This window comes from Ixodes scapularis, unplaced genomic scaffold, assembly GCF_016920785.2.
Source record: "Ixodes scapularis isolate PalLabHiFi unplaced genomic scaffold, ASM1692078v2 PGA_scaffold1__304_contigs__length_218370807, whole genome shotgun sequence".
Classification (NCBI taxonomy): Eukaryota; Metazoa; Arthropoda; class Arachnida; order Ixodida; family Ixodidae; genus Ixodes; species Ixodes scapularis.
The window spans coordinates 91,007,307-91,027,165 of record NW_024609846.1 but is presented as its reverse complement, the minus strand read 5'-3'; the positions used below and the strand labels follow the sequence as shown (position 1 = coordinate 91,027,165).

The window sequence follows — 19,859 nt, the reverse complement described above, 5'->3', positions numbered from 1 at the left end:
CTCGCGGTGGCGACCGCTGCCGCGGCCACGACGGAATGGACGATAAAAAATAAGGATTCGGCTCCGTGGGAGTTTTGACCCAAACCCGAACGCGAACCCCACATTCGTAGTTGCGCCTCAAGTTACAGAAATTGTTTCTCGTCAATGTCACCTTTCCTGGCTTAATAAAGGCACTCAGCACCTTGAAACTTTCCTTTTCCCTCCTATAACTTATAATTATACATTCCTGTACTTCAAACATCATCAGAAAAAAAAAAACAAAAAAAAAACTGCTCCGCGCTACGCCAATTTAGCACATTCAACTTTGCAACTTTATCACGGGGGAATATGCGGCGCTGGCGGGAACCGGGGCTCTCCATCCCGGCTCACGCCGGCTACTGCCATGGACCAGACTCACTCTGTACCAGGGTGTAAGATAGACAGGTGGGGAAACGGCCCATAGAAGTCTACCGCAGCGCCGTGACCGGATTGTGTACTCGTCTGCTTACGGAAAAAGATCGGAATCGGATTTGCATGAACCTTTCTGGGAGAGTGCGCAAAATAAACCGAGCACGACTGTCCTTTATTAAAATCCACGAGAAACCATCTCCGTCAGTCTAGCCGATCGCCACCGGTCGCCCACCCGGAGTTGGAGTTCGTGGTGCTCCTCATAGAGGGCGCCACAGAAAAAGGGAAAACCGAGAGGGACACAATCCGGTCGCTCATTTGGCTCTCGTTTCCCCACCTGTCTATCTTGCACCCTGCTCTATACCATAGCCTCCTCTATACGGAGAAAGCCTGGCACATCGACGACGGAACAATAGGGCGAGCGGCCGCAGGAAAAAGGAGAGGAGGAGCGCGCCGAACGGTGACCAATATGGTAGCGCAGAGCAGAAAGGGCAGACCTAGACAGCGAGCGCTTGGGTCATGAGCGGCCGCTCCCCGAACCACGCTTGTTTTTGTGTTTTCGTCACCGTCGTTTTTGTACTCCGGGAGAAACGGGCGCGGCGATTCGAAAGGACGCAGGGAGAATCGGGAAAGGGTGGATGTTGGGTTTCTCCTCTCCACGATAGCGACAAGAAAAGAGAGAGAGAGAGAAAAAAAGATTGTTTCTGCGTTTGGCCACTCGCTCTTTTGTGGCGCTAGCGAGCAAGGTCCTCTCCGCTCCCGTTTCTCCGCCCCTCCTTTCCCATTTACGGCGGCCGTCTTTTCACGCGACGCGCCAGGCTTTCTCCGTATAGAGGAGGCTATGTCTATACACGGCTCTCCCCCTTCCGGGTCATTTTGCCGACCGGCGTCGTTTGTTAAAGTTCTAGGAGCGTGGTGCAAATATTTTCCCCAAGAGTTTTAAAACGATTTCTACTTTTTTTTTTTTTGCAATGTCCGATTTGAATGAACACCTTGCGGCTGTGAAAATTATTATTTTCTTTTAGGAAAAATGGCGGCGGAAATTCATGTAATACTTCAGCAAGTTTTCAATGAAGATGCTATGAAGAAATCGCAGGCATATGCGTGGTTTTCTCGCTTCAAGGCTGGTGAAATATTGATGAACACCCAACGACGCTCAGGGAATTTGCGAGGGGAAATGCCACGATTTGTGGGGAATGGGAAAGTGGTGGTTCCATCACGACAATTCCCCAGCACACATGCTCTGTCAGTGCAGCAATTTTTGAACAAAAATAACAAAGCACCTCTTCCCCCCCCCCCGGCCCTCTTTTTTTTTGAATGGACCTCGTCCCGTGTGACATTTCCTGTACGCCCTTATAAAAAAAATTATTGAATAAAAAATGTTTTGTAAATGTCGGAGATCCTTCAAAGCAGACATTGAATAAAACGAGAAGTGATTTTGAAGCGCTTGGGGATAAAATTCACGACATGGCGTAGAACTATTGCAGACCATGCTGATCGGAAAATTTACGGTGCCACTAAGCGCTGCTGGCGGCGGATGATGGTACTACGAACAGCCCGCCCTACCGAAGTTCATTCAGTTACTTTTCGGTACCCCACGGTACTTTTTAGAGCGCAGCTCTTAGGGGCCCGTTCCCGGCTTGAGCGGCGTCGCCGTCGCCGTCGCCGTCGGCGTCGCCGTCGGCGTAACCAAGGTCATCCCAAGGTCACGTGACCCCCAAGGTCACGTGACCCCTCCAGGTCACGTGACCCCTCCCAAGGTCATCTCAAGGTCACGTGACCCCACGTGACTCCCAAGGTCACGTGACCCCTCAAGGTCACGTGACCCCTCCCAAGGTCATCTCAAGGTCACGTGACCCCAAGACCCCACGTGACCCTTTGAAGGTCACGTGACCCCCAAGTCACGTGACCCCTCTAAGGTCACGTGACCCCCGAGGTCAGGTGGTCTCCTCCCCAAGGTCACGTGACCCCCAAGGTCACGTGACCCCTCCCAAGGTCATCTCAAGTTCACGTGACCCCAAGGTGACCCCCACGTGACCCCCAGGTCATGTGACCCCTCTGAGGTCACGTGACCCCCCCTCCCCGAAGTCACGTGACACCCCCCCCCCCCCCCCCGAGGTCACGTGACCGCCCCCCCGGAGCATATTAAAGAATGAGGGGAGGAGGAGGGGTCTACCCTCCCCTCAGTACCCTTCACTCCTCCTCCTCAAGAGCTGCGCTCCAATTCGGCGTTACAGGGAATTGTAAACGGCTTTCACTTTTTTTTAATCAAATTTTGTACTTGTTTGCGCGCTGTATAGACCTAAAGCATAAACTAACTCTCCAGTAGTGCTACTCTGATTCTCGTGCTTTATTAACCTTGATACTCACCTCAAATGCAGTTTGTAAGCCTTTAATATCGGCAATATTTTCGTAAAGTGTTTCATATCCACTAATCTGTTAAAAATGCAAAAAATATTAGGTATTTCACAAGCATGTAAATAAACTAAGCAAAATATATTACGTTCAAGCCAGTTTCTTCTTCCGTCTGACCATCATACAGTTTGTCGACACAACTTTTGAGGGGAGTGAAATTCTGCGTCGTGTTTTCATTCCACCATTCGCGTTTGTTTCCATTCCCGTCGTGATGATTTCCTAGAAAGTATTTATAGTTTAAAATAGATTTATCTAATAGGTATTATTAATTTACAAACCTGGGTAAAAAAAGCCGTGATTGAGCTCGTGTCCTAAAATAAATCCCAGAGTTCCCATTTTGACAGAGCTGTAGCCGTTGAAGGTAAATATATATTAATATCATGCAATTTAGTTATTTTTAGGGTAGCCAAGCCAGGCACGATTGTTGAAAGCATTTTCATCTAAACTCACGATGGCAGTCCAGAGGAGTAGAACGGGTGTTGCAATGTCACCGCCGTCAATACTGATGAAGGAAAGTGCGAAGTAAATAATAATTCTTGTTACAAGCATTAAAACGCAAAAAAGAAAATAAAAAACTTTACCAACTGAATTTTCCAGAGACGAATAAGCGGGAAACACTTTGCTCACTTCATGGGACCATCTAGAAATAAAATGTAATAGCAACGTGAGCTGTACAATAGTTGCAAAAAAACGAAGTTAAGTCTATTCGCGTGACAGAATGTGCACATTGTTTCACCATTCTCAAAACTTCAGCAAAGTGTAAGAGCTGATAATTCATTCAAACAGCTCGAACTACGCAACCTCACAACATACGTTCTCATCGTTTGCGCATGTCATTTCCCGCTAATACCACTAGGCGCTTTGAATGCGCCAAGGATGCACTGTCGGATTTCATATTCGTGTATACGTGGCTTCTTGATTTTGTGCGAACATCGGTACAAAATAAGTGAACTATGATTTGTAAACGAGCAAAATAAAGGAATTCGTCAAGAAAATATTCGCTAGCTGTTCACTACGCGACAGGGTTAACACAAAGACGACATCAGCGATTTTTCTGAAATTTTACTGAGACAAGAAAATGCTGAACACAAAAACGCACTTTTTAGGTTCGAGCCCTGAATAAGCACCCTTTGACACACTAGCACATTTGATAGCAGCTATTTAGTAGACGGATTTTCCCGAGAGCGCTCGGCGCATGCTTGGCGCTACGATAACTTTAGCTCACAGGAGGCTGGAGGCAGAGGTCGGGGAGCCGCGGAGACGCAGCGAGGTTTATGCACCCTTCACAAACAGTAAAATTTTCAGGATGCATTGCGGAAGCGGCGGTCTAGAAAAATTGGCTGGTGAGATTGATCTGTTATATAGTCCCCGTCTGCTCAAAGGATTATTTCAACAGATTTGACATCAGGGTTGGGCAGAAATACTCAAAAATGTATTTGGAAATACAAATACTGGGATACATTAAAATAGTAGCTAAAATACTGATACTGAAATATATCTGTAAAAGTGTATCGCGATACGTATCGGAAGTACATTTTAAATAAAGGCCAAAAGTATTTGGAAATACAAATACAGGAATACATTTTAGGGAGGGCAGAAATACAAATACAGAAATACTGATAGTGCAATACATTTTTCAAATTTGTTTGAAACGCCAAATGGGATGAAGCTTGAAGTTGTAGGTGGAAGTTTTTGATTCTGGAATTACTTTCCCGCAAGCTTGGCGCTTTGCCTTGAAGGTAGTGATTTCGGACGACGAGTAGTCTTCAGTGGGCTCAAAGAAACGTTCCATCAAAGACTGACCGCGGTCCCTTCCCTGACATCCTGTCTGTCTGACGAGGGATGCGAAAAGACTTCGACCGCTATATAAATTTTTGTGTCTTCCTGAATTGCATTAAAATGTCGCCATGCCCCTGTCCAATAAGGACGCCCCTGTTAACATTTATCACATGACGTCACGGCCGAATGAACTGGTATTCTTTGTCTGTAGGTGTGGCCTTGAACATGAAACTTTACCGCGCTGTTGTACGAAAGGACAATACGTGCTTTCGTTGTAGGTTACCTCGTTGAAGATCATGCAGGCAGTGTCATTTGGAATTTTCGAGAATAGTGGGCCACCTGAAGCATCCTGGAACACAGGTCTTCTGTTACGGTTGATAAAACGATACGGTGGCATCCCTGTTGTGAAGGTCCTTTCTACCAAACCTCCCCCACCGACGAATGGATTGCAGTCCTCAAGTTTCGTCTTGCATACACCAGATAGAGACCTCGCGGATTGCGACCTGATATTTCCGGCACAGGTTCGAGCTCTCCGAGAAACAGCGCGCTCGAGACGAGTCGCAGGTGTACGAATTCTGGGTCGGCACAGCGAGGCCACGTCTGACCTCCGTCCTGGGTTTCGGATCACCAGAGCAGCGGGTCACTTTCACATCGGCTGATGACGTACCCCTGAGCCGTGCAACATTACGGGCGCAGCCGCAGACGCATTTAAATATGTGTTGAACTTCACTGCGTGAGTCATCCTACTATTTCAAATCAACCACCGCCAGGTTTCGTGCTGCAATGGACTGTGAATCAGCTTTGCCGGCTGGGTGTACTGTGAATGCTAAGGCAAAAGAGACGGTTAGCAGCGGGCTTTGGATGCTAGCAAACAATGACTCAAGAAACCCCTACCAAAGGACCTGCGGCACAAGGTGCTCTGACTCCACTCCTGGCACTCTACCTGGTTAGAGTCCCCGACTACGCAACACTTCTCAGAAGAGAGAAGAGGACACATAGAAAAATAGTTTGGAAAATCGGAAGGAACCTTGGGTCAGCATGGTAACAATGCCCCAGCATCTTCTTGACCCTAATGTCCTCAGAAATAAAAAAAATAAAAACGCTACCGGATTTTTTTTTTTTTTTTGGGGGGGGGGGGGGTGTATATCTCAAGAAATGTAACGAAATACATTTCACCTTGATTGTATCGCGATATGAAGAAACATTCAAAATGTATTTCGATACAGGAATACAGATACTGGTGAAAAAAAGGTATCGCGATACAGAAATACTGATACAAAATGTATTTCTGAAATACTATCGCGATACATTTGTATCGCGATACTGCCCAACCCTGTTTGACATATACCCGTCGTGTTCAGAAATAAGCTGAGTATGATCCACAATATCCCTAAATGACAACCGCACGTTTGTATTTTGAGCCTGATGGCTGTATTTTTCGTTAGAAACATCCCACTCTGGCAAGCGCTCGGAAAGCAGCCAGCGGAGAGCACGTGACATCCGGCGCCACCGTGACGTAGATTGTCTCGGAACGAGCAAAGCTGCGGCGAGGCTCGTTCCGAACACGCCAGCGATTGGGCCACCGCAACTAACCGAAAAACAGCTTTTGTACGAACATTGAGTAACGCCTTTATTCTTCTATAATCCTGTAAATGGATAATAGCGACGTCTGGGGACACTCAAACGAGAGTTCCAGGGAGAGGGGAGTTTCTCCTCCCCCCGTCTCTCGTGGTAGACGGCGGCGCGCCAGGCATAGTCAATACCTGTCAAGGCTCCTAGACTGGCATCACAAACGAGGCTTTAGCGACATCCACCAGGTGCTCTTTGCTAATCGTTTAATTCGTTTTAAAACTCCTTTTATTGTCGTTTTCAAAAAGAGATTGGTAAATCTGATGCGGTACTGCTTTCTTGAACACATATAGACCAAGAATTAAACACCGAAATTTTGTTGTAGTATCCCTTGAAAAGGGCACTGACACTAAGACGAAACATTTTTTTTCTGCCTGGTTAGGATAAATACGTCTCAAAAATTAAGTTCGTCTAAAAAAAAATTTTTGTCAAATATTTATGTTACAATACGAAATTTTTCATTTCCGGCCCAGACCGAAGCTGCAACCCCGTGGGATGATAATGATGATAACTTTTGTGCCCAACTATACTGTGTTTCACTTTGTGTTGTACCGCAGGAAAGGCTACAAGCGCGAGCTCCTTGCTCTATGGCACACCTCGGTGGCGCAAACTCTTGTGCACCAACGGCAGTTGCCAACGCTATGAGCTCGCGCTTCTAGCCTTCGCTGCGGTGCAACATAAGGTTTAACGGAGTATAGTCTGCGCTCTGAGGTAACCCTTACAAACAACTCATATCTCGCCAGATATAAAGATTTCGGATATGGCCATATCAAAAGTTGGCCTCATAAAACCTGATATGGTATATCTGCCAGATATAGCCTCATAATGCCAGATAGAGCCTGAAACCTCTGGCCAGGTATGGAAATCCCAGATCTGGCTAAGTAACGAAATTCCAGATCTGGCCAGGCATATCTAAAGGACACAAGCCTGAAATCAACACTTCTACAATTCTCCCAAGTGCCCCGGCCCGCACTCGAGAAATTATGGAAACGCTGATCCTTCGGCTCCCTATTGATCGCTAGTTTTGACCAATTCCATGGTTCCACAGTTTCGAGTGTAATTCGTAGTCATCCTGAAGAAGCGCCCCATAGGGCTCAAGGACCTGTCATATCACGTTTAAAAATTTTCGTCAATGGCAGCGTTTATGACACTGTCTGTCCAAACTTCAAACAGGCTGAGCCGCCGAAATCTCTTACAATATTGACGTTCTCGTGATTGTTGTTTTAGCAGGAATTACTTAAAAGGCGAGAAATCACGACAGCCAAAACCGGGATTTAGTTCGGATTCCGCGGAGCTGTTTATAGCATGTTTAGCGCTTCTAACTCAATATCAGCGTCTTTGAAGCTGTACGAGAATGATAGTAGTGTAAGATATGTCTGCAGCTCATCCAGGTTGAAGGTTGGACAGAGTGCACAGTACTGACATTGGCGGGACATTTTAAAAGTGGTGTGACAGGTACTTGGGTCCTATACGACACTTGTTCAAGGTGACTCCGAATTACACTCAAAACTGTAACTATAAAATTGGTCGTAATTTTGGATCACTAGTCAGCTGAAGAAACACCGTCCCCATGATTCCTCGAGTACAGGCCGAGGTGCTTGGGGGATTTAGCAAATCGTCTATTCGGGCGTAATGTTATCACTTTGAAATAATTAAGCTACATTGAAATCCTCGTCAAAATTAGCACAAACAATCTCAAACTTAAGGTTGCCAAAGTTGAAGTTTGGTTTTATTTGTGCAAATATTTAGCTCGCGAACAATGAGTCATTCACAGTTTGCTAACAAAAAATGTTTTTAAATTTTTTAATACTTTTTAATATATTGAAAACTGGCCGCCAGATAAAGCTGTATATACTCCAGATAAAGCTTTATATACGCCAGATAAGGCTGTATAAATGCCAGAAAATCTGTATATACGCCAGATTAGGCTCTATATATTACAGATAAGGCTTTATATTCGCCAGATAAGGCTGTATATACGCAAGATAAGACTGTATACATGCCGTATATAATCACATAATGTTTGATATGGCCAGATATGCCCCATATAAAAGTTTCCATACGGGAACGATGAGGTCTAGCAAAGGTCGCTGGACCCCTGTTTGACCTGAAATATGTTTTTATTAAAGAAAAAAAAGAAACTAAGCTTTTTGAAACCGAAACCGAAACATGAGTTCGGAAGCTCATGGCACTGACATTTGAATGGGGTGTACCGAGGATAAGGCAGAAATGTAGAGAAAAAGAGTGCTACCAGAAGTAACATTGCTCCGCGCGACATGAAGTTGCGTGCAACGTTTGTCGTGCGATTGATTTTCACCTATATCTTTTCCGCTCGATGTTCATACGCTTGAAAATCAATTGGCTGGTACCACCAACGACAGTTAAGAGGCAGCGACTGCACGTCCTTCACAACGTTGGTCTGTCGTTCACTGCCATTGCGTCGTTCAGGCCGCGGTACGTCGCCATGTTTAGACTGCCTTAGTAGGTAAGCATGATGAAATACAGGCTCAGTAAACACGGAGTACATACGCACTACATGCACTTCTGTGATCTGTGCAACAATTTTTTTACAAATCTTTTTTTTTTTTTTTTTTTTGATGCCACAAATATGAGGTTTATATTTTTTTCTACTTTTATTATTGAATGCAAACCTTAGCTTACGCACGACTTTGAATATATTTGGCACGCATAGTTTGAACGCCAAGTAATCATGAAAAACACAGTGAGCGCCACTGAAACCGACCGATTCTCGGCCGGCTGTTTTCGGGCGGAAGGAAAACGAATTTCGTGCCGCAAGTTTTGTTCTGGCCAGTTGGGCTTTTTTAGGTGATGCTTTAATAAAAATATCGGTGAGCGGAAATGCCCTAATCATGAAGCTTCAAACTCGAAACTGTGGTGAAGGAAAGATGGGAGACTTTCAAGTTGAAAAAAGGCACAGGAAAAAACCAACACGACCTAGATAAGCAGAAGGCCTCAGCGCCATCATCACAGTCAGATCGATGGAGGCCTGTAATTGGTCACGAGTGCTGCGTCGGTGTTCGGCCGGGGCTCGTGTTCAATCAGCTCGTCGAAGGTCTGACTTGGGCCCAATAGCCGAGTTAGCGCGATCCGACTGTTAAGAACTTTCTAGATGGGAAAGCAGGAGATGCGGAGGTTTTGAGTATTCTAGGTGGGGGTGCTGAAAAGCAACTAAATCGTTTATTTTTTCCCCTTACTTATATACACCAAATTGACACCAGCAACTCCTCTCCCGGACATACACTTCGTTCACAATGCACCGATTTGTACATTGTGAACGTTGGTGCTGGTGTTTATCGGGAGTACATAAGTAGCGAGAGAAAATAAACGATTTAGTTGCGTTTGAGACACCTTCTCCTGGGCCTTTTCTTCTTCGTCTTTAAGTTTTTAAATTTTTTCCTCACCACAGTTATGGGTTTTAAACATCTTGATTAACCATCGCTAGTTTGCCTGCTCACCCACTGTTTTTTTATTAATACCCTGTCAGTGCCCCTTTAAAAAATGTATGACATGGCTTTATTATCTTCGCGTTTCTTTATTCGCGATTCGTGTTTTCGCTTCATCGGCTAATGCCCGGAAGTTATATTTGCTACGGAGCGATGACAAGGCGCTCGGCACTCTCCGGGCGTTTTTGAAACTGCCAATGAGTAAAGGAATGATATCGGCTATTTATAGCCTATGCTAGTGTCACAAAAGATGTAAAGGATTATTTTTAATACAGTACATTGGCTAAATAAAAAAGCGAATACGGAGAAGTAGCCACATAAATTTTGTCGTTAACCACACGCCAGAAAACTTCTTCTCCTTCAAACGTAAAATAAGGACTAGGCGACAAACACAGTCAAGTTGAGAAGAAAACAAAACAATAGTCGGTTACAAGTCAAGAAGGTAGGAGAAGCTCCTCCCACAAGCGTGATGCGCCGGTTTCAAGTCCCTCCGCAGTCGAAAGAAGAATTCACTGGAAACGCTCCTTGTTCCGCTTCAATGGGTAGATATTGGCTACAGAGTGATGCCCAACTTGTCTCCGATCCCACTTTTTAAGAAAGCGACCTTTGTATTCATCGGAGGGGGAACCGAGCCCCTGAAAGCAGCCTTTGTATTCATCAGAGGGGGAACCTAATCCCAGAACGTCGTAATTGTTTCGATCGGAGGGGGAAACTCTAATCTCCCTCTCGTGGCGTCCACAATGCTAAATCAAAGTCGAAAGATAAAGCAAATATGTACAGAAAGGCAAGACCCTCCTTGTGCGTTGGCCGCGACGTCACAGAAACGATGGGACGCTATTGGATGCGGAGATGGCGGAGCGATATATGATTCCCTTTGAGGGGCATTTGCCGCTACCTTCTTGACTACGTACAAATCGTTCCGATTATCTTGGCGATAATCACGAATAACACACAAGCGTAGACTTCGGGGGGGCGGGGGGGGGGGGGGGGGGAATCGGGGCTGGCGCCCTACCTAGTAAAATCCAGGGGGGGGGGGGGCACAGCCGCCCCCCCCCCCCCCCGGGCCCGGGCCATCATCCTTACCGAGACGCTGTTTACGTCCCATGTAACGAGCTTCTAGTAGTAGCATGTAAACAAAATAACGCCCACGTTGCCTTTATTGACAAAATACATGGGAAATGGAATCCCAGCGTGCTTTCGTTCGCTTCAATCTCCAGTTCTGGCGTAAAGATAACGCGCGACCCCCCCCCCCCCCCCCCCCCCCCCCCTTACCCCGGAGAACTTCTCAGCCTGCCCTCCTTCGGGAAAATGGAAGGTCTACGCTGCTGAACACACATACTTTTTAAGAAGGATTACAGTTTCTTGAAGCAGCTGAAACATTCTGGTTGGCAAACGGTTCTATGTATTGTGAAAATTGAGAAGATCAAAATATCAGTAAACCACCACACCAGAAAATGGGAACGCATGTTTTCGCATCTTGAAACGAAAGGTTCAGGATGCCCATATCGAAAGCATCCACTAAAAGGTGGATGTCCACCTTTCGGTGGACATGCACCTGGCTATGCATGACAATTAATGTAAAAGGAAAACTCCAACCAAAAAATAATTCGGAGCCCGACGTTTCAAGGCCAGTGCGGCCCCTTGTTCACGGGTGACTGTTTTCGTTATTTTCGACGTCTTCCAAATTGCCCGATGTTGTTAGCTTCTTTGAAGTGGCTGTTTTTCTGCCTGTGTGTTATGGTTCGTAGAGCCCCGTGTGACGCACTGCAAACCGGACACGTAGGCACTTTGAAGCGTCCCAGCTGACCGGTTCACGTTATTAGACAGTTTTAGTGGATCGTACGCTAAAGCCTTGCGTACGCAACAAAATTGCGGGTCGTGAGTGCGCTTGCGCAGAACGCAATAGAAGGGCTAGCGTATTGCGTACGCACGCAACGCTGGGGATTTTGCGAGGCGGGCTAGCGGGCTTTGCGGGACGCTCTCGAGAGATCTCGGACCCAACGAGAGCGCCAGTTTCAAGATGGCGGTTACCTCGACTGGCGCAGCAAGGGCGATGTGGTGTTTTCGAAGTTCTGTGTTACGTGAAATTGCGTGGTGTTCAGCTCGGCAATTCTTTCTGGGACCTACCGCGGTCAAATCAGATCGTCGTGCAGCTGAAGGAGTGCACAGTGAAAATGTTCGCCACTCGAAATGTGCGTCAACGCTGCGATCTGCTCAACGCTAAGCCTATTCGCACAGTTCATCGCCGACGGACAAGCGACTCTAAAAGAAATTGCCGAAGATCTCGCTATGCACTGGACATCAGGGTCATGAATTTCATTCCGCGATAGCATTGATAAAAAGTGCCGTTTCAACGGGACGATTGATGGTGGCTCCGTGTTCGAATTTGGCTACGCACTCTTAAGCCTGGTTCAGACAGTTGCGTTTGACTGCGTTTGACTGCGTTGCGGCAGCGAGAAACCAGGACATCCCTGCTACTTATATCGTGTGCTAAGATGATTCTTTGAATTGGATTGCACGCTTCATACGAAGCACAGATGTGCCGGTGACTCACTTTCGGTACTCGATGCAACGCAGTCAAACGCACTCAGACACAAGTGTCTGAACCGGCCTTTACTTGTAGCCTCTGTACCCCGCAGAAAAGCACGCTTGACGAGGCAGCTGCGGCTTGGTTTAATTTGAAATAAAATGATTGAACACGTTTTCATTTTCAATATTTCTTTCCAGGAGCATGGTTGGGCTATAAGCAGGCGGAGTTCTGCAGCTCTAGCAAATCTAACCAAGGTCATGCGCGGTGTTCACTCGAAAACGTAACGCACAACTAAATTCGGTCCGAGCAGGTCATTTTTAGCGTACGCTATACTATTGCGTATTGCGTACGCAAGAGCCAGCAACGCTATACTAAAACTGTCTATTTTCGGTGTTCTGAACGTACGTTATCAAACTACCAACATTGGTTGCTGTCATCACTCACGGGGAACACAAACACGTACTTGCAGAACTCCGGCCACTTCATCGAGCTCACCTCCGGTCTCGAACTGCAGGATGACGAACGTCTCATGCCCTTCGACGTGGTATCTCTATATACAAGTGTGCCTGTGCCTCTTTGCGGTGTCTGTAGCGAGAACGGCACTGTCGTCCGACACCGAACTCTCCGAGAAGACATGCCTCTCAATCGACGAGATTTGCCAGCTTCTGGACATAAGCGAGACTGTCGCATCCGTTTTACGAAAATACGGCGTTAGTGTGACACATAAGACAGTGTCCACCACTGGACGCCTCTTCTCTCTTTCTAAGGGTCGTCCCCCTAAAGAAAAGGCTCAGGGACTCGTCTACAGGATTCCTTGTGGTGACTGCGCCGCCTCCTACGTTGGGGGAACTAAAAACTTCCTGGAACGTCTACGCCAGCATCACTATATCGTCAAAAAGAATAACGTGGAGGGTAGCGCGCTGGCAATACACGCGCAGAAAGAGGGTCACGAGATCGAATTCAACAACTGCTCTATTTTTCGCACGAAAAGAAACTGGCGAATATGCCTTTTTTTAGTCCTGGCGCATTCAAAACACCGAAAATAATGCCGACCGGTCAGCTGGGACACTTTTAAGCGCCTACGTTTCCGGTTTGCGGTGCGTCACGCGGTGCGATACGAACCTTAAAACACGTGCACAAACAACGATGGCTTTAAAGAAGCCAACAACCTTGGGCTATTTTCAACACGAGGACAAGAACGGAAAACTGTCACCCGTAAACAGGGGACCGAATTGGCCTTGAAACGTCAGGATCCGAATTATTTCTTGGTTAGAGTTTTTGTTTTACAGTAAGTGGCATCTTGTATACATGTTTCTTTATGCGCTTTATTGCTTCTGGCAGCGGGTTGCTCTTCACGAGCATCAGTTTATAGGTAAGTCAAGGTTTCTGCTCTTGTGTTCAATCTTCAGCTTACATAAATATGCAAATGTTTCCGTTTTGTGTGTGAATGCACAAGGGCGTGCATCTGTGTAAGTGTATCTCTGCGAGGAGTGCAAGCGACCACTCTTGCGTGCGTGACAGCGTGATCTGCCGCACATGCGTTTAGCCTCCCCTGCCCCACCCCGCACCTGAAGCACATCAGTGCACTCAGATAGGCTTATGTTAGAAAAATGATTTCTCGTAACGGATTTTCAAGGAAGGTGCGTGAAATAAAACTTAGCTTACTGTCTCTGAAAAATGCACACCAAATGGCGGTACAGCTTATATTAAATTATTCATATATTAAATGCACCCTCAGTGCCTGAAGGCAATGTGAAGGGAGAAAGCAGATAAAAAAACGGTACTAAAACTAAGACATATGAACAATAAGAATTATATAACAATAAATAAACGCTCAAATAGGTCATACATCATCCCAGGAATGGTATAGTGAAAGCGTTTAGCGACAGGTTAGGGTTTCTGATGGGGTGATGGGAGCGATCGAAACCGGGATGTGGTTTTATTTTTGTGGTATGCGAGAAAAAAGACGGATAAATGAAATGCCGCTCTTAATGAGCTCGGGAACGCGTAAAAACGCGTATAAAAATCAAGTAAGATAACTATGAAGTCAGAAAAATTTATATATGGATTCATTAACTGCACTGCAAAGGTTTACAAAAACTACACTAAGACGAGAGAGACAACACGATATGCAGGTTCCAATATTAAAATCATTAGTAACCAACTAGCATAATCCCAAGCACTAATTAGATATGATTAAAGAGGAGGACACAGTTCCAAAATCCCTTATTTTTACTTGAAAACAATACGCCTATAAAAATATTTCTGAATAATAAAATAAAAGACTTTCCAAGGAATTAATGATCCTATTTGCCTTGTCCGTCATACTCCGCGTTTTACTATAGAGAGCCACAGCTGTTACAGCCTGTCAGCAGACTCAGCGCGCTACAACACAGAGCACTGGTAGCAGCCCAGTTCCTAGACCAGTGAGGGTGCCTGTTTGTGTGAACCGGTGCCGGCGTGAGGATTTTGTAATAAAAAGAAGAAAAGAGATTCTTCTTTCCTAACCCTTGGGCAGAACGTCTCACTTTTTATCCCGTATGAGGAACAGTGCTCGAACACTAGCATTAATCATCTATAAATATTAACCCAGACGTCATAGAATTGATTCTCCCACTAAGGCAACCATTACTACTCTTGACGCCTCTCAGCTTATTAATGTAAAGGAAAAACAGTTCAGTTTAGCTTTGCAAACCAACATTAATATCCCTTAGAATGGATGCTCGGGCGAGTTGGGTATTCATATTCTGGGAGAAGCGCTAAGTAGATTCACTCACCCTCAAACTCACACTCGCACTCACACCAGAAAAACGGTCATTCACGTCGCGCTGACTTTCAACTCAAATTGTATTTTCGTCTTCTTTCGTTTTTCTTTTACCCGTTTTAAAATTGTCATCCACTTCGTTCTCTTCTGTACAAAACAATTAGCAATGTTTATCGCACATTACCTTCGAGAATCAAGAAAAAACAATTCTTTTTCCGTTAGCGTTATGGATGGACTGCTAACACAGGTGTCACTTCTTTTTATGATGTGAGCTGCCTCTATTATCTCACGTGTTAACTGATGATGGTTCTTTGCGATTATGGTGCTATTTTCAAAGTCCGCGGCGCACCCACAGTCACGGCAGTGAATGCCCAAAAGTCCTGAGTTAGCTAATCGCGTGTTGTTGTTGTGTTCCCTTAATCTGTCGTTAATACATCTTCCAGTTTGTCCTATGTACTGTTTGCCGCATGATAGGGGAAAGGAATAAATCACTCCTTCTGAGCAAGGTATGTATGGGGTTTTATGCTTTTTAGTGCAGACAGTATTAGTTTTTGGTGTGGCGTTAACTTTTTTACAAAGGCCTGATAGTTTGATGGGGGCGGAAAAGACTACGTCGATGTTTGCGCGATTCCCAATCTTCAGATTATGAGAAATGTTATGAATGTAGGGGATGACTACCGGTCTCTGGTTACTGAATCTTTCGCGGGGCTTGGGGGATGTGATTTGACATTTTTAATCTGTTTGAGGAGACTTTCGGCGACTGAAGTTAATATATGTGAAGGATATCCCGCACTTACTATCCTAGATACTTGTCCTGTGAAGCTTGTTAGGCCTGAATGTCGGCAGGACTTGAAAATAGAGTTTTTGAAGCACTGATTAACTATGCCTCTCTTTACCAGTTTGGAATGCGCCGAATTATAATTGAGGAGCGCTTTTTTCCCTCTTGGCTCATACGACCAACAGACATGACGGGGCTGAAAAGACAATCTTAGGTCCAGAAATCTTAAGGACCGTAGCTCTGGAAGCTCGTGCGTAATCTCCAAAGGGTTTAAGCTAACTCAGGACTTTTGGGCATTCACTGCCGTGACTGTGGGTGCGCCGCGGACTTCGAAAATAGCACCATAATCGCGAAGAACCATCATCAGTGAACACGTGAGATAATAGAGGCAGCTCACATCATAAAAAGAAGTGACACCTGTGTTAGCAGTCCATCCATAACGCTAACGGAAAAAGAATTGTTTTTTCTTGATTCTCGAAGGTAATGTGCGATAAACATTGCTAATTGTTTTGTACAGAAGAGAACGAAGTGGATGACAATTTTAAAACGGGTAAAAGAAAAACGAAAGAAGACGAAAATACAATTTGAGTTGAAAGTCAGCGCGACGTGAATGACCGTTTTTCTGGTGTGAGTGTGAGTGTGAGTTTGAGGGTGAGTGAATCTACTTAGCGCTTCTCCCAGAATATGAATACCCAACTCACCCGAGCATCCATTCTAAGAAGTTTCATTTCTAGTACTTCGGGCCCATTCGCAAGAACATCTTTGAGCTCGTCCTTCCTCACCACCATGATTGCCATCTCCACTTGTCAAGCGAGGACCTACGGTTACTGTCTCCGGGTGAAAATATTACCCCCCGAAGTCAAGGAGCTGTTTGGGGGCTTTACCCCCTCTGTAGGTCACGGGAGGAGAGTATGCAAGATCTTACAATCCGAGTGGCATAGGCAAACAAGACATTACCGTGATTGCCTTCACTTTAAACTCTGTGACAATGCAAGTCCTTCGACGGGAAAAAAGAGATGGCGAGAGATTTCTTACACTACTGAAAGAACGACGGAGATTCTCTGGCGTCTCACCCTAAACCATCTTCGCGCGATCACACCAAAGAAAACCACGAGTCCCTGCAATCTTGTACACATCATCGGAGACGTACAGTTACCGCAACATGTGCAGCACGTTCTCAGTATGGGACCTAAGTTCGCCGTAGAACCCAGAAAATCGGCACCTGAGCTGCTGTCTCTAGTAAGGGAAGTGTCAAGAAGGGCTTCTTTATCTGAGTGTGATAGATGCACTTCAGAGGGCGTAGACATTTTATCACGATATAAACCTTCTGTAAGACATATGCCAATCAAAAAGGTTGAAGATTACTTGAAGGAGAATTCCTTAACCTTAACACCTGCAGACAAAGAAGGCGGTTTTGTTGTCATGCCCAAAGAGGAGTTCGGGGTAAAAGCCCTTTTAGCAATCGAATCTGTGTTCCAACGTCACGACGGCATCTCATTAACAAAAGTAAAATGTGAAGCTAAAAGGCTCCTTCAGGACCTAAATATAAAAGAGCCTTGCCCTTCTTTTGAAAAAAGCAAACACCTTAGCTTAGAAATATTTTTCAGCGCCAAGACGCACAAGGTTGAGTGTCCCTTGCGAGTTATTGTGTCAGAAAGAGACACCTGGCAAAACTCTTTGGCTATATTTTTACAAAAAAGACAATTTATTAACAGTTGATGACCCCTTTTTGGTAAAAAACTCATATGAGGTCATAAGCTTTTTACAAGAACACAGCGCCAACCAATACCAGGCCTTCTCAATTGACATCAAAGACTTATACTATGCTTTACCTCAGGTACGCCTTTTAGAGTGCATTGAAGACAGCATTGACTCGTATGGTGCCATAGCTTTCCAGAATACCTCAGGACTTTCCCAAAGCAACTTTCTTGATTTGCTCAGGTTTTACCTCAGGTCTACCTTCGTGTCTTGGAACGGTAACACATACCTTCAAAAAAATGGAGTCTGCATTGGATCCTGCATAGCGCCAATTCTCAGTGATTTATTCCTAGCACACCACGACAGACTGCTTCAAAATAGCTTAGATTCCTCGACTGTTGTGAAAGTGTTCCGCTACGTTGATGACTATTTGATACTCCTGGACACCAACGAAAAAGACCTCCCGATTCATGTGCCCAATGTGCTCGTCAAGTTTAAAACATGCTTAAACCCTTTGGAGATTACGCACGAGCTTCCAGAGCTAGGATCCTTAAGATTTCTGGACCTAAGATTGTCTTTTCAGCCCCGTCATGTCTGTTGGTCGTACGAGCCAAGAGGGAAAAAACCACTCCTCAATTATAATTCGGCGCATTCCAAACTGGTAAAGAGAGGCATAGTTAATCAGTGCTTCAAAAACTCTATTTTCAAGTCCTGCCGACATTCAGGCCTAACAAGCTTCACAGGATAAGTATCTAGGATAGTAAGTGCGGGATATCCTTCACATATATTAACTTCAGTCGCCGAAAGTCTCCTTAAACAGATTAAAAAAGGTCAAATCACATCCCCCAAGCCCCGCGAAGGATTCAGTAACCAGAGACCGGTAGTCATCCCCTACATTCATAACATTTCTCATAATCTGAAGAAGATTGGGAATTGCGCAAACATCGACGTAGTCTTTTCCGCCCCATCAAACTATCAGGCCTTTGTAAAAAAGTTAACGCCACACCAAAAACTAATACTGTCTACACTAAAAAGCATAAAACCCCATACATACCTTGCTCAGAAGGAGTGATTTATTCCTTTCCCCTATCATGCGGCAAACAGTACATAGGACAAACTGGAAGATGTATTAACGACAGATTAAGGGAACACAACAACAACACGCGATTAGCCAACTCAGGACTTTTGGGCATTCACTGCCGTGACTGTGGGTGCGCCGCGGACTTCGAAAATAGCACCATAATCGCAAAGAACCATCATCAGTTAACACGTGAGATAATAGAAGCAGCTCACATCATAAAAAGAAGTGACACCTGTGTTAGCATTCCATCCATAACGCTAACGGAAAAAGAATTGTTTTTTCTTGATTCTCGAAGGTAATGTGCGATAAACATTGCTAATTGTTTTGTACAGAAGAGAACGAAGTGGATGACAATTTTAAAACGGGTAAAAGAAAAACGAAAGAAGACGAAAATACAATTTGAGTTGAAAGTCAGCGCGACGTGAATGACCGTTTTTCTGGTGTGAGTGTGAGTGTGAGTTTGAGGGTGAGTGAATCTACTTAGCGCTTCTCCCAGAATATTAATATCCCGGCGGCCAAGTCGCGAACGTGTTGGCCATGACTTTCAATAAAAGCAGCACAGTCTACAGGGGATTTTTTGTTTTCAAAAACTATACTAACTTCTTCGCATTGTGATTCAATTATGCCCAGAAAACCTGAGAAAGCAAATGTGATGTGGTTATTGAGGTTGTATAGCTAGGTTTCTTTTCTTCGAAAGAATCAAGAGGAACTACGCTAGAATCGGGACCTAAATTGGCTCATACTGGTTGGTAAGCCATGTAATACGACAGGCCTGCTCTTAAGTACAAATCATATCATGGTCTGAACATTCCCCCGGAGGAAAGCCTTCAGGAACGAGCAAGCTTTTATGGCGCTCCTGAAAATTTTTGGTCAGGTTTTCTTCTTTTACAGCTGGTGTACTTGAGCCTTAATGAGGAATATATAGAGAATCTTTGGTTGTGGACCGAAATCTAGTCGATGTCATTTTGTTTTTCTTGAAATGTCTCTATCGAAGAGGAAGCATCTATGCAACAAAATAAAACAACAAATCCAAAACGCTTACAAACTAAATTGCAAATGACCAGTCATGGTCGTAGTTTAACATACATTTTAATACAAATACGATAACCGATTTAATACAGCAATATGTGTCCAAGCCATTTTTTTTTAAATACCATCAAATCTGAGCACTGCAGTGGTGTACAGGGACACGTGCAAATGTTTTCTTTTGCAAAAGAGAAAAAAATGCATAGTTACTCTTTACTCCGATTGTACGGACAGTGCGCCTTCTGTAATTTATGAATAGCATTGTTTTTTCTGAAGGTCAGGTAAATATCAAGGAAAGGATCATCTGG

The 19,859-nt window shown here is 44.9% G+C and overlaps 1 protein-coding gene across 1 annotated transcript in view; it reads right to left on the bottom strand.

Moving 5' to 3' along the window:
- Positions 1–19,859, bottom strand: part of LOC115312677 (neprilysin-1-like) — an 87,526-nt gene that overhangs the window by 4,436 nt on the left and 63,231 nt on the right. The window contains exons 14-19 of the mRNA XM_040216171.1: positions 19,762–19,793; positions 3,384–3,442; positions 3,253–3,304; positions 3,081–3,148; positions 2,891–3,021; positions 2,758–2,823 (exon numbers count right to left, since the gene is read on the bottom strand). Of these exons, the coding sequence (XP_040072105.1) occupies positions 2,758–2,823; positions 2,891–3,021; positions 3,081–3,148; positions 3,253–3,304; positions 3,384–3,442; positions 19,762–19,793 (408 nt within the window). The remainder of the gene's footprint in view (positions 1–2,757; positions 2,824–2,890; positions 3,022–3,080; positions 3,149–3,252; positions 3,305–3,383; positions 3,443–19,761; positions 19,794–19,859) is intronic.